At 42.3% G+C, this 24,434-nt stretch overlaps 1 protein-coding gene across 6 annotated transcripts in view; it reads right to left on the bottom strand.

The window, feature by feature from the left end:
• Positions 1-24,434, bottom strand: part of RAPGEF5 (Rap guanine nucleotide exchange factor 5) — a 267,204-nt gene that overhangs the window by 204,209 nt on the left and 38,561 nt on the right. For 5 of the 6 annotated variants that reach the window (XM_019497877.2, XM_019497879.2, XM_019497878.2 and 2 more), the window contains exons 2-4: positions 7,298-7,348; positions 6,850-6,956; positions 5,712-5,833 (exon numbers count right to left, since the gene is read on the bottom strand). In XM_019497877.2, the coding sequence (XP_019353422.1) occupies positions 5,712-5,833; positions 6,850-6,956; positions 7,298-7,348 (280 nt within the window). Of the gene's footprint in view, positions 1-5,711; positions 5,834-6,849; positions 6,957-7,297; positions 7,349-24,434 lie in introns of those variants that run through there. The other variant, XM_019497882.2, reaches the window with a different exon arrangement.

Below are 24,434 nucleotides of genomic sequence, written 5' to 3'. Positions count from 1 at the left end.
GGAAAAGGAGAGAGGCATGATCACCCGAAGGGCAAAAGGTATGTTGATTCAGCATGGCTCAGGTGCAAGGCAAAGGGTTGCTACAGTCCACGTAAGCACCACTTGCTGTGCCCAAGACTTCTGGAGTAAACTCAACCTTAACTTAATCTGAAGTCAATGAGCAGCCCTGGGAAATTGCCAAAGTTAAATATGGCCCCGGATAGTTAGTTTTTATTTTTTTATGTATATCTATATAGCTATATAGATCTATATAGATATATATATTTCTAGGGGTGCAGGTAGTTTTTTCTTCGATCCTCCCACTCTCAGGCTACGGGCTGAGGAGGATCCAGGTAGTTAACCAAAGACTGTGGCGCTGGTGTCATCAGGAAGGCTTTGGCTTCCATGACCACAGCCCACTCTTTGGTGAGAGAGGCAGCGAGCTGCTGGGAAGGGATGGCCTCCACCTCTCTGCAGTTGGGAGGAGGCTCTTCTCAGCCAGACTGGCTGACCTGCTCCACCAGGCTTTAAAACTAAGCCCTCCGGGTGATAGAGGGACTAACGCCACTGCTGGCCTGCTAAGCAACCTTTGCAAAGCTGGCAGACCAAGGCACTTAAGGAAGTCCACTCCTGCCTCAACCCTGAAATGAACTGTAGGCAAGGCAAGGGCCCCCAAGGGGACACTTGCAAGCCTATACGCAAATGCCAGGAGCTTGGGGAAAAAAAAAAAACAGGAGGAAATTGTCCTCCTGCTAAACGCAAATAATTATGATGTCACTGGGATAATGGAGACCTGGTGGGACTCCACCCATGACTGGGCCACAGGTATAGACGGCTATACCCTGTACAGGAGGGACCGAGTGGAAAAAAGGGGCGGGGGCGTAGCTCCCTATGTCAAGGAAAGCTACACGTCCCTGCAAGCCAACATTGGCACCCATGGTGGACTTGAGACCCTTTGGGTTAAAATCCATAGAGAACACAGCACAGGGGATACTATGGTGGGAGTCTACTACAGACCCCCTACCCAGGGTCAAGATCTTAACCAGGAGTTTGCCAGGGAACTGGCTGAGGCCGCACACTCCCGGTGTATGGTTGTCATGGGAGACTTTAACTACCCAGACTGTAGTGGGAGGAGCACTCAGCCAAATCTGAGTGGGCACAAAGCTTTCTCTCATGCATGGATGACCTCTATCTGATGCAGGAAGTCTACAGGCCGACAAGAGGTAAAGCGCTGCCCGACCTGGTACTAGCAACCAGGGATGACCTAATCAGCAACCTAATGATTGAAGGGAAGCTGGGTAAGAGAGATTCCTTACCATTCATCAGAGCTGACCTTCTGAAGGAACACTGTGGTGGCTAGAACCAGAGGGGTTACTATCATGAGCAATAAATATATGCTCTTGGAGACATTCAGGCAATTGTCTAAGCAGTTAAGATTAGCTAATGCAAAGCTTGTAAATTTGCAACCTGCAAGTGGAATTTGTCTGTCACAATTTAACCAAAGTGTTGATTCTAACTAACTGTTTGCACTGATCATTGGCCCCAAAAACAAGCAGAACTATAAGATTAGTTGATCTAACAGCTAGGTTTTTTAAAGGTCAAGCTATAACAAGGTCTAACCACCTAATATAATTAGCACATTCCTAGGAATCAGGTAATGCTAATTTCAAGCCTCAAAGTAATGTGGTATAATTTGCTTACTGGGTGAACCCGAGTTCAGGTGGTAACCTTTCATGATAATTTCTAACACCTTTTGATCCCATAGGGTAACAGCTATAGGGCAAGAATGCAAGTGGCTCTAAAGCAAACAGATTAGGTAAGATAAGGCATAAAGGAATGTGCATGTCAAGTGACCAGTTAGGAGGACAGGACAGAAGGACCGTTGCTGTACCAAGCCTGAACCCCGGACTCCCAGTGTGAGTAAGGACCGGATCCTGACCAAGGGACCTTCCCGGTGACCCCTCAGACAGCGTTGATCAGGGACACCTGACTTCACTGGAACAACTTGGCATGAACCTGGCATAGAGGGACTGCCAATAAGTTGCCAGCCCCATGTGGGAACTCTTTGTCATTCTATCTGTTGTTATCATTCACTATTAGCTCTTTATTACTGTACTATCTGTTTGTCACATTAACCTTTCTGTTAACTGTTGTATGCTAAGCTATAAGTAAATTTGCCTTTACTTCACTCCTGACTCGCCTCCTCGATCCCAAACCCAGCAGCCTCACGGCTGATACACTCACAGTGCCTAGCCAGCCTGTGACAGAACACCTTGACAGGCTGGATACCTTCAAGTCAGCCGGCTCTGATGGTTTACACCCAAGGGTACTCAAAGAGCTGGCAAACATCATAGTTCAGCCCCTGGCATGGATCTTTGAGAACTCTTGATGCTCTGGTGAAGTGCCCGATTATTGGAAGAAGGCCAATGTGGTGCCTATCTTCAAAAAAGGGAGGAAAGTGGATCCAGCAAACTACAGACCCATCAGCCTGACCTCTATCCTGGGGAAGGTCCTGGAAAAGATTATCAAAGAGGCCATCCTATACAGGCTAGGTGACGGCAATATCCTGAGGGATACCCAGCACGGGTTTGTCGCGGGTAGGTCTTGCTTGACCAATATCATCTCCTTTTATGACCAGGTGACCCATCACCTGGACAAGGGGGAAGAGATTGATATCATATATCTTGACTTCAAAAAAGCCTTCGATCTGGTATCCCATGATCACCTCTTGGCAAAACTGGCTAACTGCAGCCTCGACCTCACCACAATCCACTGGCTGGGAAATTGGCTCCACTGCAGGACCCAGAGGGTGGTGGTTGACGGAAATCAATCGTCATGGTACCCTGTGACCGGGGGTGTCCCTCAGGGCTCTGTCCTAGGGCCTTTACTTTTTAACATCTTCATCAATGATGTAGACATTGGTGTCAGAAGCGGGCTGGCCAAGTTTGCCGACAACACCAAACTCTAGGGTAAAGCATCCACACCTGAGGACAGGAGGGTGATCCAGATAGATCTTGACAGGCTCATGAAATGGGCGGACGAGAACCTGATGGTGTTTAACACTGAAAAATGCAAGGTTCTCCACCTTGAGAGGAAAAACCTGCAGCATCCTTATAGGCTCAGCAGTGCTACGCTGGTTAGCACTACAGATGAAAGGGACAAGATAAACATGAACCTGCAGTGTGATGCTGCAACTAGTAAAGTGAGAAAAACGCTGGCTTGCATCCATAGATGCTTCTCAAGCAAATCCCGGGACGTCATTCTCCCGTTGTACTCGGCCTTGGTGAGGCCACAGCTGGAGTACTGCGTGCAGTTTTGGGCTCCACGTTTCAAAGAGATGTGGAGAAGCTTGAGAGAGTGCAGAAGAGAGCCATGCGTATGATCAGAGGTCAGGAAAACAGACCTTATGATGAGAGGCTGAGAGCCATGGGACTCTTCAGCCTGGAAAAGTGCAGGCTCAGGGGCAATCTGGTGGCCACCTATAAGTTTATTAGGGGTGTTCACCAAGATCTGGGGGAACATCTGTTTACCAGATCACCCCAAGGGATGACAAGACTAAATGGTCAAACTTGCTGGGATCCTATGATCCCTGCTGACTTCTTGCCCCTGGGAAGGGGGCTGGACTCAATGATCCTCCGGGGTCCCTTCCAGCCTGAATGTCTATGAAATCTATGAAATCTGTGAAATCCCCTGCCTGCGCAACAGCAGCAGGAGGCAGCGACACAGGGTTGTGTCCCTCACTGCTGCCATGCAGGCAGGGGGCACTTCACCAGGACAGCACAGAGCTCGCATCAGCAAACAGCTTCCCCATATGGCCCTGCTCTGCCCTGCAGTACTAGATGGGCTGAGGAGGCCCAAGGGGAGGGCAAAAGGGTGGGGAGCCTAAGCCAGCAGGCAGCCCATGCCTGTCCCACACAGATCTAGGGAGCACAGGTCCTTCCTGCCCCCCAGGGAGTGCATGCAGTGGCAAGGAGTCAGCCCCACCCCACTCCCTCTGGACAAGCTGCCTACGGCCCCGTGCTACTCCCCACATTCCAACCAGCAGCAGGCCTCAAGCCCCACGCACCACCCAGCTGCTCAGCATCCCCAATCCCAGCCCCAACCCGGCTCAACTCCAACTCCCTCAATCCTCCCTGTACCAGTCACCAGCGGGAGGCTGCCCTCCAGACTATGGCAGCCATGTGCATATACATGTACATGGCGTCTGAATGCCCTCCTCCCAATCCCTTGCAGGCTGGAACTCTTTGCAAAACTGCAAAATCTGAACGTTTGTCCAGGAGTTTAGGTTGTAGCCGTGTTGGTCTAAGGATATAGGCAGACAAGGTTCCTTGGGTGAATTTGATATCTTTTATTAGACCAACCCAAATGGTTGGAGAATAGTTATTAAGCAAGCTTTCGGGTTCAAAAACCCTTCGTCAGGCTAAGGACGCTGCAGCAGTTGCTGCGTGCTCTTCCTGGATGGAATGAAAAATAAACAAGCCAGGGGCTGGGGAGTCAGTTGCCAGGCAGATTATAACGTACCAAAAATCCAATGTCTATGTTTAGTCCCTGATCTCTAGTATCCAGCAGGTTGATGAAATGGAGCTCATAGGCTCGTCTCTGGGATGTGTTGCTTAAATTTCCCTTGAGGATCAGGACTGAGAGATTGGAGAGAGAGTGGTCCTCCTGTGAGAAATGTGCCCCCACCAGTAACTGGGTGTTTCTGTCTTTGATGGATTTCCGGTGTGCATTCATTCTAGTGCGCAGTTGTTGTCTGGTCTCTCCTACATATCTTCCATCAGGGCATTTGGTGCATTGGATGAGGTATACTACGTTCCTGGAGGTGCAGCTGTAAGATCCTGGGATGCTGATGGCTCTGTTGTGGGGTGTAGTAATAGTGGAGGTGGTGGAGATGTGGGGGCAGGTTTTGCATTTCTTGTCATGGCACGGTCTGGATCCTTTTGGTGTGTTCTGGGGTTGAGGAAGTTTGCTTCTGGTGATGAGGTTGGCAAGGTTCGGTGCTTGTCTGAAGGCTAGGATGGGTGGCTCTGGAAAGATTTTTTTAATAGGGTCTTTTTCTAATATGGGTTGCAATTTTTTGAAGATTTTCCGTATAGGTTCAAGGGATGGGTGATGGGTCATAATCAGCGGTGTGCGATTTGTGGGTGTTTTTCTTCTGTACTGCAGCAGTTCTTCACGTGGTATCCAGGTGGCTCTTTCAAACGTGCGATCTACCTCTCTGGAGGAGTGTCCTTGCTGGGTGAAAGCCTTTGTCCATTAAGATGAGAAACCTGCATTTTCCTTGGGTAAAGGGGGAAGTCTTTTTTTAATTGATTCTGAGGCTTTGGATTAGATTCAGACCTTTTAATGGGTCTCCCGATTTGATTTGGATTCAGAGATTCGGTTGCTGAATTGGGCTGAATCAAATCGAATACCAAAGCTTTGCACAGCCCTAATGCCCATTGTCTGCAAATAGGCAAATACAAAATTTCATTCAAAAAGTAGAAGAGAAAAAACTGTCAAAATGTGACACACCTCGTGTATTTATGAAATTTATGAAAAGGTCATATAAATAAGTCTATACCACATTAGTATTACAAGAAGTCACCACTTAATTAAATCAATCAATCTGCATTTTTCTCTTTTCCTCTTTTTTCTGCTCTTCCAGAAACTGATATAAACCTTGTGGTAACTAGAAAAAGCTGACTACCTAACTGACACCATCAGCAGTACTTGTTTCTGTTAACACTGACCTGATAACACAATTCCCATGTCCAATAAAAGCTGCCATACACCAACTGCTGTAGATCTGCACTTCACAAAAGGACAGTGCTGCAAGAGCCAGTCTACCAGTTGTGATCCAACGCAGCTTCTCCTAAACACAAGCAAAAACATGTATTTTGAATATTTGTATTTTATACCTTTAATGATGGCTAATAATAATCATGCAATGACCTCTTCTGTTTCCTAGAGAAAACCCTACATATTACAACAATTTTTTGGTTTATTCCAGTCACCTGTAAGAGGAAAGCCATTGCTGGAACTCTTATTTGGAATGATTCAGGCATTACAAGCAGAAATCCCTGGGCATTAGATGTTCATCATCCCCCAAGATAAATGAATTAATTTACATACCTTGTTAATACTTACTGCATAACACTGCAATACATTTTACTATATACATTTTTTTTGTATATATAAATTGAGATTAAAAGTAAGAACAGCCTGTAGGAATGTTAAGAGCTGAAGGCAATCTGAATCCTACAGCCTCATGATTAAAATTCTAAGTACAGACTTAAACAGTACAGCTGTGCATTATATAAGCACAATGAAGACCTGGGCAGTTTGAGTCTTTTACTAGTAATGCAGTGAAGCAATGCACATTCTAGTATAATTAATCTATCATTACAATTCAACCAAAGTAGAACTTGCACATTGTTTTTAAACACAGTTACACATATGAATGAATAAATAGCATTAAAATAAACCTGCCATACTTGAATTACTCAAAACAGAAAGAAACATGCACATTAGCAAGTTGTGAGTGGATAACTTTAGTTTCACTGTAAAGACAGTCTGCAAATAACAGAATCATTGTCTAAATAAAAATAGGGCCAATTATCCTCCCATATAAGTACAATGTCTTTATTGGAGTTCTAGCACAACTGTCAATTAAAAAAACCTCATCCTACGCTGCCTCTCTCAGACAAATGAGAGAATACTACGAGTTGAGTATACTCAGATGTCTGAGCTGTTTCAAACATGCCTTTTTAGCAGACATTTTAGATAAAGAATGCATAAAGAATAAACCCTACATCTCTCAAGTTAGGGCACAACACAATACAAACAGAGAATAATCAGAGCTGATTAAAGATAATGAACTAGTGTTACCTGCAAATTCCTGTAAGGTATACTCTGTCCTTTATCAGGTCAGAAGCTTGAACTGTAAAAATATTCCTGAGAGCTCTCCCAGCACAAGAAGAACTCTCTCCATAAATCTAAATCAACAGAGAAATAGGATACACAATAAGTAAGCAAGCATCCAAAAAAGGAAACTCACAAAGCTACCTAATTAACCTAGTGTTAAAAGCACAGTTTAAAGTTGTGTGAAGGGAGTCAGCATTGGGTGCTTACACTGATATGGTTAAATAAATTTAGTTTCACCAGTAACAATTTTCTAACATATACAAGCCCTGCATTTTACAACTGGATATAAAATGTAGGCTACATTCAGAAATGAGTCAAAAGCCATGATTAAAAGGAAAAAATAAAGCAAAAAAATATATTCCTACTACTATATCTTTTAGCATATGGAATTAAAAGAGATATAAAACAATACCTTGCTTGAAGGGTTTTCCAGATATGGATTTGAAATTCTTCTGGATAAAGTCTGTAACAGAGAGATTGGCACAGCTAGTTTTATTTCTAACACAAAGAAGACCATTTCCCTGTAAACATATACTTATATCATTATATTGTGTAGCCTCATTCATGCCCCTACTGCAAAAAATTCTTTCCTAGTCTGATCATTGTTTAATGCATTTGTTAATAACCTGAAAGGGGAGAGATACAGGACAGGTAAACAGGGAGGTGGTAAAAACATCAGATGACAGTGTCATTTATGCCAGTCAGAACCAGAGAGGACTGTAAGAATTTCAGGAGAAACATATGATAGATGAAAGAATAACACGACAGCAAGTTCAAAGTCACTCAATGTAAAGCAACGCATAATAGAGGAATATTTTAAATTACTTGTATACCTGGTAAGGATCTAAGCTACAGAAGTTCACTAAAAGGGACCTAGGTATCACTGTAGACAGTTAAATGAAAGTTGCTCTGCAAGGATCAGATGCAGTCAAAAGAAACAAGACAGAGTGAATTATGAATGCTATGGTGAATAACAAGCAGATAATACCTGCACATAAATCAAAAGTGTGGCCTCATCTGGAACACCATGTGCTGTACTGGGCACTGCATCTCAAAAAGGATATTACAGAAGTCAGAATGCAGAGATCAGCATTCAGAAAGGAGGGGCAAAATCTTGCAGGGGCCCTGACATATGTGACCTCCTGGGAACTGGAAGTGGGAAGCTGCCATACGAGGCACACCCTGTGCAGGAGATCATCCTGCTGCAGGTGGTATACCTCACACAGTGCAGAACAATTTTGACAACATGGTTAGGTGGCACCAAGGAAAAGGCTGTCCAGGGCAGGTGCCCTTCCTATATCCACACTCCTGGGTTCATAGCAGGTTAATAAAGGACCTAAAAAAAAAAAAACCTCTCACATGAAAATTGATCAGACTTGAGAGACTAGATGAAAACAGCAGTGTTCAGATAAACGTATATATACTACCGAATGGTATAGAGAGGTTACACTGAAAAATTGTTTCTAACCTGCCTTCCAACTGACTTCAGACTAACAGGGCTAACTACAACTTCAAAATAACAGGGCTAACTGCTTCTCTCAGGAAGCAGATATTAAAGAAGCTGAAATTCATAAAGCAAAAAAGGAAATATTTCTTCAAGCAATACATAGTGGAGGTAGTCCCAGAAGTTGTAAAGGCTAATAATTTAGCATTTGGAAGTGCATATGGAAATCAAGAATATTCATAACTGTAAATTAACAGAAATAAACAAAACTATTGGAAAGGCTACTGAACCTCTAACATCAGGGCTTACCCTAATCTCTTATAGTCAAAAATTGGGTAAAGATTCAGTGGAGAGGTGGAACAGGTTATTCAACATCTGACTACTGTAGTGTTTCTATGCATCCCACTGAAAGATCTGGGTCTAAACAGTGCTAAACAAAACACAGAACTAGATTATCTGCTGGTTTGGTACAATGTGGCAGTTCTCATGCTCCTATCGACCTAAAAGAGATCCAAGTCTAGAATAGAAGTTTTGCAAGTCACGATTATATGCACCAATAGATCAATATGAAGATTGCGTTCTGCTTGCTTACATTATTCCAATTTATTTAAAACAAAAAACAAAAAACTTATTCTCGAACCTTCTAATTTGAGAAGGGCCTACTTAGTACACAGAAAACTGCAATGATGAAGTTTCTCTTGCGTGGAAAGAGTAGAATTATTAAAATCATATTTTAAAAACACCTACTTTTTCTATATTTATAAAAACTGTAGAAAAAAAAAACAAAAAAAATCAACAAACAGTGGATAACAGTGTTTACATTTCCAGTGTCCATTATAAATGTTATTGTGGATTCAAACTTCATGTGTGATGGAAAGTAGTTTAATGTGAAAACAAATAGAATGAAGTTCAATCTACTTCCCTTTGCCCATACCCAAAAATACATTAGATCACCACACTGCCTTTCATATCATTTACTCTTACTAGTACGCCTGTCATTAATGCTTGATTTCCACAGCTGCATATGTGCTATGCTTATGCTTCATTTAACTTATTTTCAAATGTTTCATTGTATATTTATCACTTCAGTATCTACAAATCTCATTTTCTACAGCTGCACAATCTTGGTTTATAAATTGCTTCTTCAGCGAGATTCCCAGGCTAGTAATGAAAAATAATTCTATTGTCACTGAGCTAGTTCCAGCATTCCAGGGAAAATCCAGACCATGACAAGGAGGATAATATTGCTATTGTGATTGCAGAAGCGGGGGCAAAATGAGGAAAAGGATCTTTTTACCTTTTGGCTAAAAAAAAAAAAAAAACTAACAGTGGGAGCCACTAAAAAGTTACAAAATTACTATATGCCCTAGGGCCTAGATGTCTGGATGCAGCCCAGTCCCTCCTCCTCTGCCTCCCTCCCCCGGAGCCACTGCCACCGTTTTAGGATTGGAACCCAACCTTAACCTTTCTTTGAACACTTGTCTGGTCCAATTATTACATGAGGCTGTGTAATACTTTGTTACAAAAGCATTCTTACAAATTTCTAGAAGGCTGTATACATTCCATAGCTTGAAAAAGTCCCTGAAAATAGGCAATGCGTCTGGCAAAACAGAACAAAATTTCCATCAATTTAGTTAAAAATTACCACTCCCAATTTGTAGCGTCTGCTGCATACTTTAACTCTGACAACCAGCTCAAACCCTTGAACATCCTTTAAAGCAGTAGTTCTCAACCTTTTTAGACTCAAGGAAAATACCAGCTCTTAGCTTTCAATCATTTTCATACTACTGTACAGAAAAATAAAAAAATTATAATTATTTCATTTCACACAACTCAAAAAGACCACAACAGATTTTTAATATTATGTTTTTGACATTATGGATGCCTGCTTGAAATCTCAGGGTTTAATCTTGTGAATCATACATAGGTGTTTGCACACCTAGGATTATACAGCACCCTGTGACATCCTGGTTGAGAATCACCGCTCTACAGTCTTGTGTTTATATTAAATTCTGCACTAGGAAGCCACTTAAGCAGGGACCCAGGCCAGAGAAGCTGATGTAGCTGTACTAGAATAGATAGGTATGGGCTGAGGCAGGCTCAGACAAGCGTCATCTAAAACCTCATCCTCAAATTTCTTGGGCTCAACGCCGAGAACTGAACAAGGAGTCTCCAAAATTAAAAGCATGTATATAAAAAAAAATGCCATTCCACCTCCCTACTCCCCGCCCCCCACATGCTTCCTTCTTCCTTCCCATTTATTTCTTCTTCTCACTCTTGCTTTTTTTCTTTCTTTTTAAAGAGATTCTGGTTTAGCTAGTCAAGATCACATTATTTTCAATATTAGTGCGGGTCTATGATTGATGATCAGCTAAAAGCAATGTCTCAAACAGCCCAATACTGTTACAAGTTTTCCAGGCTTATAGTAGATGACAGACAAACGTAGCAATGAGGGTACAATAAAGAGTAAGCACCAGAAACAAAAGCTGCATTTTTATTTCTCTCTGCTGTTCTTTTCTCTCTCCATTGTATGCATGTATCTTCCTCTGTCTTCAAGGGTACAAGATCAGACTCCAACAGTGAGAGTAATAATAGTTCTCAACTAACTTTATTTTCTAAAAAGGTTAGTAATTACCGTCTTCAATTACCTTCTAAAAGACTTTCAGGATTAGTTGTGGGGGAAGGCAAGAGTTCTTTATCAAATTTTTCTACACCTCAGAAAAAAGGAAATAAGGGATACTGTTAAAGTGAAAGCATATTTAAGACTTTATATATAGTTGTTTCTTACTCTTTTCTGTATCTAATGAAAAGCTTAAAAGATTTTTTTAACATTGAAATAAGTAGACCAAGATCTGTTTACTCAAAACAGTAACCCAGCGGTTCCCAACCTTTTTAGAGTAAAGGCACACCTTAACAGACTTAAGACACCCCCTTGAAAAATTTCAGCTCTTAGTTTTCACTCATTTTTTTCTCTACAGAAAGATAATAAATACATTCTTCTGTTACAAAGAACTTGGAACACCACAACAGATCAGAATGTTTTTAACACTGTGGATTCCAATTTGAAATATCTGGGTTATGTTGTGAGTCATGTTTGCACACCTAAATGTGCTAAAATGACATGGTACCATGTGACAACCTTGAAAGGATCTCAAGGCACCCTAGGGTGCTACAGCACCCTGGCTGAATATCACTACACTAACCCACTGTTGAAATTTGAACAGTGACCGGATCATGTTAATATCTTTGACTCTAGGCCCATTTATCCTATTAAAATTCAAAGACCAGCTCCTCCTGGGAGAGAGCTCAAAGGCTAGGGACAGAAGTTACATATAAGCAGTGTAAGGGATCGGAAACCGGTTCAAATTTGTAACAGAAATTCAGTGCATATAAACGCCTTTCAAAATGGCTGAAACCGGTTTAAGATAAATGAGAGTGGATGTAGTATCAGACTTAAATGATTTAGGTTAAATCAGTTTATTGAACTTGTCCCAGATCCCTTCCAGATGCAAGTTAACTCACAGTACCCCAGCATCCCAGAATGCTTTGCACCCCTCCCCCCTGCAAGCCTCCCCTTGCAGGGTGGGTGAGCTAGCCTTGGTCTAAGCTGTCTGCTCTGGCTGAGCAGGGAGGTATGCTCTAATGCCCCCCAGGTTCTGGCCTAAGCCACTACAGGCATGTGGCTGCATTTTTGGAATCAAAAGTAAGTGTCTGTTCACTTGCTTATTGATTCAATCTACACAGTTTAGACTCATCTGCAAGGATTGAATCAATTCAGCCCCGTGCTTTTTGACCGTCTGTAGTTAGGTAAGAGCATATTTGGAGGAGTGAGAGCGCTCACAAGTAAAGAAATGTAGCCAGGTGCCCAGGACACAAAGACAGTGCAACTTCTGCTTTCTTTTGCATGTCTCCCTCCCATCAAGCTGGTGCCTGGAGTAGTTGCTCCATTCATCCCAACCTAACTACACCATTGCTCTTAATCTTTGCTAATGATGCTGTTCCTTTTTGCATAAGCAAACATTTACTGGAGCAGAAACTGGAATCTACTGAACAACCTAACCAGACTAAAGCAGTGGTGCTCAACCCATCTGGATCCAGCTGCAAGCCAATCCTGTGCTCCAGTCTACCTTAGTGCACAGGGCCATTTTTTCCAGTCCAAAGGGCTCCCCGCAGGATCAGAAATTTGCTAGCGGAGAAGCAGGGGAAGCATTAATTGCTACAGCAACTGCCCGGAGCCACAGCAATTAATGCTCCCCTGCCACCAAATTTCCAGACATATGGGGAGTCCCACAGGCTGGATGGACATCTCCATGGGCCACATCCAGCCTGCAGGCCATAGGCTGAGCATCGCTGGACTAGAGTCTCTCTCCATGACTCTCTCTCTCTCTAGCTCAATATATATTTAAGTATTTCATAGAGTCAAACTGCTACAACAGGAGAGGTGGGAAGCCCACCTTAAAATAGTTTATAACCTGGTGGATCCAAAGACTGTTTAGCTATTTATCAATGTGAAGAAGTATAAATAGGACAGATATTCCCCACACTAGAATGCTGTACAGAACCCATGTCTCCTACATCTTTGATGTACACCCTAAGCACTGAACAACTCGATAAGAGAGAAGCAGAGGCATAACTTCCCCTACCAGATTTGTGAGCTTACCCCCCAAAGTTTTTTCTAAACAAAACTATCTAGCAAATTTAACTCAAATTAGTAAACAAGCTAAGTAAATTAATCTACTTTGATTAATAACTGCCAAAAAAATTCATCTATATCCAGGGAGACCCAGCTAAGAACGCTACATACTCTGGTGATGAGGGCACTCAAATTCACATTCCCATTCTGAATCAGGATAACAGTGGATTTGAATTATTACTATAAATCCCCATGACACGGTTCTTTACTAATTTAGGAAAAATTCTTTAGCCTGAATTGGGGAAGAATTAGAGGGGATTTCAAAGATGTACTGAAGACGAGTTGGGGATTTAGGAAATCAAATACCTAACAAGTCACTTGTTTTTATACAAAAACAGGAAGCAATTGTTTTAAGTTACCTGCTGATAAATGTTATGAAATCAGAAGGAAGTACTTCTTTGCACTGCGTATAGTCAGCTTCTGGTATTCATAGCCAGGATCCAATATTGTACGTCATCAGTCACCAACCAGTCGATCTTGATCGACCGGTCGATCTTGGAGCCTCTTGGAGTTGATCTGAGGCGGGGGGGCTGAGCCTGCACGTGCATACACACCCCACAGCCTCAGCCCCAGCCTGCAGTAGCAGCCAGCCCAGACAGTGTGCAGAGCCAGGGGAACGTGCCCTCCATGCCCTCCAGGGTTGCATGCCCCCCCCCCCCCGGACAAGCTGCTCCTGGCTCCATCCTGTACCCCAGCTGTGCAAGGCCTGACCCTGCTCTAGCCCCACTCCCTCCCTCCCCACCGTTTGGGAGTGGGGGCAGATCAAGGCCCCAGCTTTAAGGAAGTGGGGCTAGGGCTGGGGCCTCGATCTGCCTCACCCCCCCACCCATGGCACTATCCCCTCCCCCTGCCCCTCTCCCCACAGACTTACCTGCTGAGGCACGTGCCCCCAGATAATTTTTTCTCCCTCTGCCTTGATCTGCCAGCCCTTTCCCTGCCCACAGACCTACCTGCTGGGCAAGGGAGTGGGTGGTACACTGTACATCTTGGGTTGCTTTTAAATGCCAAAGGTGATCTCCTACTTAAAAAGGTTGGAGATCACTGCTGTAGGTGGATTTCTGAAAAAAAGCTAGAGAGCTTGCTAACAGGGGTACAGGCTACACATGTGAATTAAATCTGAATAGAAACCAGCTATGAAGTGCTGGAAAATGTGTAATAACTTTATAGCTGGTTGGACCTTTTTACGGTGCCATAGTTAATTTCTTTGTGTAGCCAGTCTAATTAATTGTATGATTAGCCAGGTAATTGCATAATACATGCAAGGTGTAGAGGGGGTCAATTACTAATGAGCCAGATCTTCAGCTGGTATAAATTAACCTCACTTCAGTGAAGTCAAAGGAATAACCCTACATATACCAGCTTTAGTTATGCATGCAAAGATGAGAGTAAGAATATTTGTTTTCAGAGCACAATCTGATTGCCATAAAGGCTGGAAAGAAATTCGCTTTTCCCACTCCTGGAATACTGCACAACAAGCAAAATACATTACACTAGTACTTTTGTCTTCCTTAGAATTATTCAGAATTAGCTCATCTGTTGACCTGATGGGGTGATGGTTTACTCCAAAACTGTTCAACCCCCAACCCACAGGCCAAAATTGATGCACAGAGCCATGGCATCTGGTCCACAGGGCTCCCCCTGGGTTGGGAAAATTTGTTGGGGAGGGAGCAGTGCCAATTAAGACTGCTACTCCTCCCCCGCTGCCAAATTCCCAAGCCCTGTGCAATATTTCTCAGTGCCCCAATTCAGCAAGTACTCTGCTAAATCAGAACTTAGTGGTAGCAGCCAGCAACCCATCTACAATAGCACTCACAATGTAGTTAATCCCAGAAAAGCTGTCTCAGCACTAGAAAATTAAAAAAAAAAATAAAAGCTCTATTACACACATATTCTAGAATCTAAGGTGCAAACACAGCCACTTTTTTATGAAGAGCCTACAGTGCTTCTATCTACATTTTCAAATCAAGGAAGCCCTCCAACAAAAATATAATATATCCATTTGAGATTAAAAAATAAGGTAAATGTGGTGGTGGAACTATGATATTTTACAATATCTGGACACTTAAATATTGAAGGAACAAAAAAGGACAAAAAGCTCTCCCTTTTTCATGTTCCCTTTCACTATATTCCATTTTTTCAGAAGCCTACAGAAGTTTTGCTTTTTATTAGAAGTTTATAAACAGTTAACTATATAATCAAAAAAACAACAGAACAATTGTACATATTGTTGCCCAAAAAATAATTCACAGGCCACAGTGAAATTTTACCTCCTTTGCTGTTCATAGTTTTGCAGGCAACAATGTGAACAAAGGAGGTGAAATTTCAATTTGTGAAAAACTCAAAAATGATTCATTATTTAAAGCCATTTAAAGGTTAAAGCCCTGGCCACAGTCAAATGCACTCAACTTTTTTTTTTTTTATGTAAGTGAGCAATTCTAGTACTTTACACATATGTAAAATGTCACACGTGCACAAGTGTTTGTAGTTCTGATCTAGTTAAGTAGACTGTTCATGTGTTTTAAATAAAGCAAAATGTAAAATGCTAGGTTGGATCAAGGTCAAATTCCCTAAATATAAACAGCTTATAGCCAGTTCCTTGTGAATATTCAGACTTGAAAAAATGCAGCATGAATTTTGATCTAATTGGTAACTATATTGTTTCTGTTCCCTGACTGGATGACTTCTGCAACTACCCAACACATCATGACCTAAAGGGATCACAAATATGGCTGAATCAAAATTCACTTTCAAATTCAATCACACAGTAAAGCTTTTTGCTCTCTACTAGTCATTCACCTATAATATTGTGGTTTAAAAAGAATCCAACCGTTATTTGCTTAATTTCCCTCAGGCTCTTCTAGAAATAAGAACCTGCCCCCTTCCTCCCCACATACCACTATACACATCAAAATCAAATAAAAATAAGAATACCTACTCTGCTATGAAAAGTAATTGCTTTATATTTTTATCCCAGCTAAGTTTACTTCTCATAACAAACCATAAAAATGATAATGCCTTAATAATAATAAAACCCTTAATAATACTTGTGGGTTTTATAACAGTTTTCCAGCATCGTTAATAATTTGCAAGAAATACTACAGCAAGTAGCCAAAATGTATTATAGTTTCCATTTCAGCACAGGGCTGTAAAATGAATTTGAAATGCAGCTTTGTTGTCTTTTCAAGACACACCTTCCTTTACATAGAACATAAAAGGTAGGAAATTCTGCATGACTAAATGTTCATTTATTCCAACTGCTTAGTCATGGCAGCTAGGAAGAAGATATGTATACTACACATTTTTGGATATTACTTTAACATGTTCAAACCTATGCATGTGGTACTGTCTGCTTCTGTCAAAACGAGAAGCTTTTAAAAAAAATGAACCATAATAGATATATGCAGGTTATAACAAATGAAACATTATTACTGCAGGATTGTACCTAGGATATGAGGAGTATGGTCATGAATTCCAATTTGTCTCCATGAGGCAACAGATTTTGCTGTTAGTTGCTAGGGTACAGGAAGCACAGTTGATTCAGAAGCTATTTGACTTTCAGAAGATAAAATTTATAAAAAGTTATAGCATATGTTTGGCCTTTTGTCAATTTATATTCTTAACAAACAAATGGGGAGGAAAGCTGCTTGCAGAATCAGTAGATCATAGGAGAGTGTCAGAGGAACAATTCTTCACATTAATATTTAAATCAACACTAACACTAATAACACTAAATCTTTACTTCTGAAATTATTTTGAACTTTTCACATACTGAGGTATAACACAAGAAGTCAAGAAAGTATCAAATGAGGAATACATATTTAGCAGAGTTTCAGACAGTTTCAAATTGAGTTTCAAGTTTTCTTATGATAATGAATTGGATCATCGGTAAAAGAAGACTTAAAAAAAAAAACCAACATATTTATCCTGGTCTCCTTGAGCCAAGCAGGTATAGTGAATCTAAAATTAAATTATTTTACCATCTGCATGGTTTCAGGGTGGGGTAGAGGGTGCTTATCAAGACTACTGTGGCCCAAACACCAATATCATTAACTTACTGCAGCACCCTCATCCCATTCTGAAGAAACCATGCTGTCTGTTCAATAAAAGACATAACCCACAGAAATACTTGCCTCTTGCATATTTCCTGGACCATTTCAGCTATATCAGCTCAACACTACTCATACCAAGAACTAGTAAGACATGTTCCCTGCCATGTACCATCTCCCTGACTACTTGGCTAGGGACAGACATTCAAAAAGCCTGAGCCTGAATTGAGTAAATCTTTCCAGGTTTGTCTAACCTGGCTAGGCTGAACTGGTTTGTAACCATATAGACATTCCCTCTGGACTGAAGAAATACAGGCACATGCTGGCAGTGGCTCAGGCTAGAAGCCGAGTGGTGCTAGAGCAGCCCTCCCTTCCCTTCCTTAGGGCTGAGTTGGTGGGGTGTGGCCAAGCCCTGGCAGGATGCTCTGATTAGGGAGGGTCCCTCCCCCCCCACTGTTGATAACAGAGCATTGAGTTACACAGGGAGTTGTTAGTATTTACTAGCCCATCAAACAAAACAACGGCCTTCAAGCTCTTCTTAAATAATTTTGTCCAAGGAAGGAACAGAGGGACATTTTCAGCTGACCTATTGATTAGCTCCAAAAAGCCCTAAGCCAACACTATCCCATCTGCCTTTGTCCTGTCCGTAGCCAGCATGTGGTATACTAGCTAAAGCTGAGAGGTACTTATGTAAGGAAGGGGGGGGGGGAAATCCCTGCTTAAGCAGGGAGTGGCAGGGGAGTGGGGGAAGTAGGAGAAAGCCAGGCAGACCCCACTGTACCTGCAGTCTCTACCCAAGCTCCAGTCAGGAAGCAGAGGGGAGGGGCCAGCCCTGCTGTACTGGAGCAGAGAGCAGCACCATGCCCAGAGTTTCAAAGCATCTGGGATGCTGTAGGACTCTGATTTAAATTCAGCCAGGAAGGGGTCTGGGACAGGCATTGCATAAACTGCTTTGACCCAAATCAGTTAAGTCTGATACTACATTCAAACAAGTTTATCTCAAAGTGTTTTCACCCATTTTCAAGCTGGTTTACGTGCACTGAACGTCTGTTCTGTTACAGGTTTTAATCAGTTTCTGATCACTTAAACCAGTTTATGTGTAATGTCTATCGCTAGCCCTTAAGTCTTGCGTTATCCTTTTCTCCAGTCTTCATCGGTCATTTTCCTTTATTTATTTATCTATCTTAAAAGAGAACAATCTTGGAAGCAGGAAATGCATCTTCTTGTGTAGCTGGAAAGTAACTAGCACATTCTGGGTACTGGGAATCAATGTCTGGCTTATTCATATAAGAAACGGAGCACACTTTCTACTTTTTAAAAATGTTATTCTTGAAATAACAAAGCTTCTTACTGAGTGTGTCTTATTCAGATGTGAGTGTAAATATGTTGTTTCTAGGGTCTTACAACATATAATTAAGCTGCAATCCCCATGTTAGAGCACAGCATTTTATTTTGCTTTCCAGCATATACATAATCTGCTATCAACTACATTTACAGTTATCTTTTCTCACCATAACTTCAGTAGGTGCATTTATAGAGATATAGGGTAAATATACATACCCACATATAGTATAGGGATGTAACATCAACCTCGTTCCCCCAGCAATATTTTTATCAGTAGTTCTCAACTAGTGTACTATAGCATCCTTGAGTACCATGAGACCCTTTCAGGGGTGCTGCACCACAGGCCACAGCCAAGTGGAACTGCCTTGTGCACAGCCAAATCATAAAGGACTGCAGCTCAAGTGTGAACTCCTGCCTGTACTAGGGTTAACCAGTAACCCTAATACAGGCAGGAACACACACCCATGCCATAGCACGTCCCCATCTGGTTGTGCACTAGGGATGTAAATATTGTTTTAAAAAATATTCATTTAACCTCCTCCAATTATATTGGTTAAACAATTAAGCAGTAACACAGCAGCTCTGACACAGCTGCTGCTGGGAGCTGCTCCCCCGGAGCCCTTTGACCAGAAGGGGGAGTAGGCAAGCCCAGCCAGACAACAAAGTACATGTGAAGCCCTGAACTGGAAGGGAGGGAGCACCTGTGAACCAGCAGCTAATTGCTTAATTGATAAATCATTAACAGGGATCCTGGTTTTCTCCCTTAAAAAAATCCAAAATTCTCTGACCAAAAAAAAAAAAGATTAAAAAAAATTTCTGATTAAAACCCCCAAAATCTGCATTTATAAACACCATCAGTTGAACACAATGTTTTATTGCTTTAAAATTGTAAATATAACAATTTGAAAGCCTATCAGTGCCTCAATCACTATAATAAAATACATTCTAAATACCTATATATTTCAGCATTTGATTTGTTGGGTTTTTTTATCTTGGAAAAAATCAGAGCTCCCCCTGACCCCTTCACTCATCAGGACTGGGTCCAACTGCGGCTGTCCTGCCCCCTGCTACTTTGTGGCATGGGCAACTGGTGTCTCCCGAGTCTGGGGGGGCACCAGATCACCGACCGGGGGTAGGAGAGTCCCCCAGCAACCAATCGCCAACCGGGGTGGGGGGGGGGGGACAGACATTGCATAAACCACTTTGATGCATATATGCACACATGCACGTGGTGCCCCCTGCCTGTGATCGCCCTCCTCCCGCTGCCCTCAGCCTCAAGCAGCCCCTAGCAGGCTGGAACACTGCCAGCCTGGAAGGAGAAACTCATGGTTCCTCACATTTTTCTCCTTTAAAGGAGAAAATCTGTGTTTTTCCTTGGCAGATGGAAAACCCAGGTCTCTGGTCATTAGGCTGCTGCCTGTTTTCCTCCTAGGCTATCCTGTAGGTACTAGTCCCCCTCACCCCTCCCCTTCCTCCTTCCTGTCTGCCCTGCTGCCTTTCTTTTCCTGCTGGGGCACTGCATGGCTTCTCTTCCCCACTTCTCTGCTAGACTGCGCCTATCTGGAGCTAAAGAATAACTGGTAAACTAACAGATCATCACTGCACTTATGGGTTAAACGATTAATCATTTAACCTTTCACATCCCTACTGTGCACAATGCATATGGGTGCCAGTTTTACCTAGTCACAGCAGTGGCAGCAGCACCCCAGTTGAGAGCCACTGAGGTAAGCCGAGGCAGCACGACAGTGGTTCTCAACCAGGATGCCGCCAAATAAAAACAAAAGTTACGAAGGATGCCCTGAATCCATGGTGGATTTGATTTAAGTAAAATCAATTTTAATCACGATTTAAAAGCACTGGTCAGGAAGCCTCGATTCAATCACTGTTTTCTACAAAGAGTGCATTCTTGTTGTTTGATATCCTCCATTCATTTAACTTCTTGCAACTTTTCACTTTTAGAGAGAGATAAGGGCTTGACTCTTGTGTATACAAACCTGCAGACAGACAACAGGACTGATGGGTAGATAATCAGGTCTCATCTCCATATGCTGCTGTTAACAAGGCTATTATCTCTGGAGACACAAATCCACAGTTTGAGACCTGAAACAGCATCACAGATATGTTTCATGGGATCTTCTAGTCAGAGTACTGAGTCCCATTGGATAGAGTGGTTCTCTTTAATCTTTACCAATGTATAGAGAAGCCTCTAAGAACCCCAATAAGATTGGACCCCTAATGTAGTCCATGGCCTGTTGTGACCTATTCATAAAACTTTTCTAAAAAGGTATGATCCCTATTCCATGATGATATCTTTAACATCTTAAGCTTTAACATCTTAAATTAAAACTATCTTTATATAGGTGGTTTTTTTTAAATAAAGCATTTAACAAAAAATAAAAATACAATTAAATAAAAAGAACTGATTTAAATTTAAAAATCAATTTTTTTAATAGTTGATTTTTATCCACCCTGCATGAAGACAAGTGTGAGAACAACTGGTGTACACTAAGTCTCATTTACTGTTTCACATGAAGTGTGCAAACTGAACCTAGTTTTCATGAAAGAAAACACTTGCAGAAGATGTCAATTTTATGAACTCAATTAAAAAGCACTTTACACTATGATTTACTTTCTAAACAATTACAAATGCCATCTTTTCCATTCCTCCCTATCTCAGAAATATCTTTGATTCAGTTAAAACTCAACATGACAGCCAAAATAAATAAAAAAAATAAAAAATAATCAATGCCCAAGTTTTGACATGCCAGACAGGGACCTACACTTCAGTTCTCACAATTACAAGAGATGCATCTGCTTTGATAGCCAAGTATAACTGCAGTCCCACCCAGATCTCTTTCTTTAATGTTATTACCATTCCATGTGTTTAATTATGGGGCTCTGATCCTTCAGAATCATGTCAGTTTTCAAAATGCTGCCTAATGTGAGACAAGTATTAAAAGGAAAAAAAATGAAGCTAATAATCCAATGCAGAAACCTTAGCATGTAAGATTTGGAATAAAGGCACAACATAGGTCCAAATTGTCACACTGGTAGGGTTAATCCAGATTCACATTAAAGTCTGTAGAGCAGAAATTATATCAGTGACTAAACACTTAAGGTATCATCTTCATGCAATGCAAATGTGAGGCTCATAAGTATAATCTGTTTAACTCAGAGATTCCAAAATACACTTATACCTGCATCCGGCTACAGGGGCTGCTCCCATGACCCTGCCTGGCTGTGTGCTGGCCACACCCCATGCAGCCCCTTGCAGGCTGGAACACTGCCAGCCTGCATAGGGAAACCTACGTTTTCATGTATTTTTCTGGCATTTGCTCACAACCCTTTGAAATATTCTTGCGACCCACTTTTGGGTTGCAACCCACAGGTTGAGAAACGCTGATTTAAACATCTTTCTAAATGAGTGCATAAAAACTAGAAATTGTTCATTTGTCTCCCCCTCTTTATCACATATGCACTCAAACTCAAAGTTCAAATCAAGAGAGTAACTACATATTTTTGGAGACAGTACTGGGATTCAGGATGCCTAGATTCTCTAGCTGACTTATTCAGTTCTCTTTGGTACAGCTCTTTTTCTCCTACACCCTCACCTTATTTTCCCCCATCTGTAAAATGGGGTTATAATGCTTACCTACTTTGTAAAACACATTGATATCTACTAATGAAATACATTACGTAAGAACTAAATATAACTACTACCAGTGGCAAGAGTAACCTAGATTCAAAACCAGGAATCTAAATAATAGAGTGTGATATGGAAGATGGAAGGGGAAAAAACAAACACATAAAAAACCCCTACTGCACATATACCATGAAACAAATATATCGGCTTTGCTTCCCTTATTTCCTGAATTTCAAAACATGAAGCAGCATCCTTGCTGGCTTTACAAGCTGTAATTTGAAGAACTTGAAGCCTATTTTTATAGGCATCACAATTTGAAAAGATGGTGTTGTATTGTTTATATTGGCAGTTCTTCTCAGATAACAGCAATGGTGCATTTATCCTGTTGGGAACAATGGTTTCACACTGCTTGTCCCTGTCAGCACAAGTCAATATGAACTTGATGCCGATGTGATCAATCAAAAATTGGCAAAAGTTATAGAAAAATTATCGGAATAAAAATCTGCCTTTTGTAGAAAGGATACTGTAGGGTGTAACCACTGCAGTTCAGTAAATTATTGGGGATCCAGATATAAGCATAGATGGTGCCCTGAGGAATCCCAGAAGTGTGAAAAATTGCAGAATTCCTGCATAAGGAATCAGTACTTTTTCCCTTGGCTGGATGGAGATGCTATTTAGACCTGTATCACTCCCATTCTGGATAATGCCTTTTCCTAAATATGTGTCTCTACAGTTGTAGATGTCATGTAATCTTCAAACACTGCACAGAACAGGATCGTGCTGACCTTGACAACATTCTCTTATGTTCTTTCATTTTCCTTTGATATCATCATTTCTTTTTTTGTGCTAAAACAAGGAAAATAATTAAAAAGAACTCCTCCCTCATGGTACAAAGTTAAGACCCTGGAAGCAGTAGAGGAGTTCCACTCCTCTCTCACTATCTAGACCTATCAAGTTTTTATCTGGATTCTGGGACATGAACGGGTTTGTATGAAAAAATATTTACCATAGGAACATCCACTGTAGAAACTGCATGAATGAAATAGGTTCATATTTGGATTTTTCCTCCACAAGTTATTCTGTGGTCCACACTCCCTGGAGAAGAGCTAAGAAGGTAACATCTAGGGGTGCACCAATAAAAATGTAATTGGCCAATACCAAAAGATGATTATTAACCAGCTATATCAGCCAACACTGGTCTGATAACCGATTTACAGGAATGCAGCTGGGCTGCAGGGCCCTGCTGGTAAGCCTGTGGGGGGAAAGGGGCGTGGCAGAGAGGCAGATCGAGACCCCCAAGGCGAGGGAGGGAATGGGGCAGGGGCAGGCACTGCCCAGCCAGAGTGGTAAATGCAACCCAGGGCTGGGCGAGGGACAGAGTCCTGGGCAGCTCCCCACTGCTGTTTGCACTCCCAGGGGAGGCATGGGGGGGGGGGTTGGTCCCTCCCCTGGATTTGTGCACAGGGTGAGGGCAAACTGCCTGCTGCAAGCTCAGAGCACAGGGCTGCACCAGCCTCTTCCTGGTGGTGGGGCTGGGCTAGGTTGGGATCAGAGCCAGTGGGGCTGGGAGGGGTGGCTACAGGGAATTTTGCAGTGGCTACAGCTTACCCTATAGCCACCCCTCCCAGTGCTGCCACTGCCCACCCAACCCCACCCCTGCTCAGAGCCCAGTCCCGGCCCAGCCCCACAACTGGAAAGAGGCCAGGACAGCCCCTGGCCCTGAGCCCACAGCAGGCAACCCACCTTTGCCCCATGTGCAAATCCAGGAGGCCACATGCTCCCCATTCCTCCTCCAAGGGTACACACAGCAGTAGGGAGCCGCACCCCCCAGATGAGCCACCCGTGACTGCGTCCTGCTCCCAGCCCCAGGGTCGCATTCACCACCCTGGCTGAGCAGCGCCTGCCCCACTTCCTCCCTCACCCTGGGTGCCTTGATCTACCTTCCCCATGCCCCTTCCCCCCTGCAGATTTACCAGCAGGCCGCTGCTTTCCATGCTGCCCTGCTGCCTTCTTGGCCACGTGCATGCTGCAGCTGCGCACATATACACAACATTTATTGGTTTCATTATTGGCTACACCGGCCAAAAAAGCCGATTGCCAGTAATGTTAATTTTCCTTTTATTGGTGCCATTCTGAAATGCGACCGATATATTGGTGTACCTCTAGTAACATCCAAGTCTACGTTATGGCTAAAGCATGGACTTTTAGAAAATTAAAGATCAAATTGTGAACTATCTATCTTAATCTTACAACCTGATCTCATGAGATTTATGTTAGTATGGGCCACATTCCAAATAGACTGTGATAAAAGACCCTTTCCTGTTTGGATCCAAACCTGAATCTAAATGGTGGGACTGTTTCAGTTGTGAAGGCTTAAAT

The sequence above is a fragment of the Alligator mississippiensis genome, chromosome 5 (genome assembly GCF_030867095.1).
Source record: "Alligator mississippiensis isolate rAllMis1 chromosome 5, rAllMis1, whole genome shotgun sequence".
In the NCBI taxonomy this organism is placed as follows: domain Eukaryota; kingdom Metazoa; phylum Chordata; order Crocodylia; family Alligatoridae; genus Alligator; species Alligator mississippiensis.
Note: the sequence above shows the minus strand (reverse complement) of the source record. Positions and strands in the feature narration are given on the sequence as shown.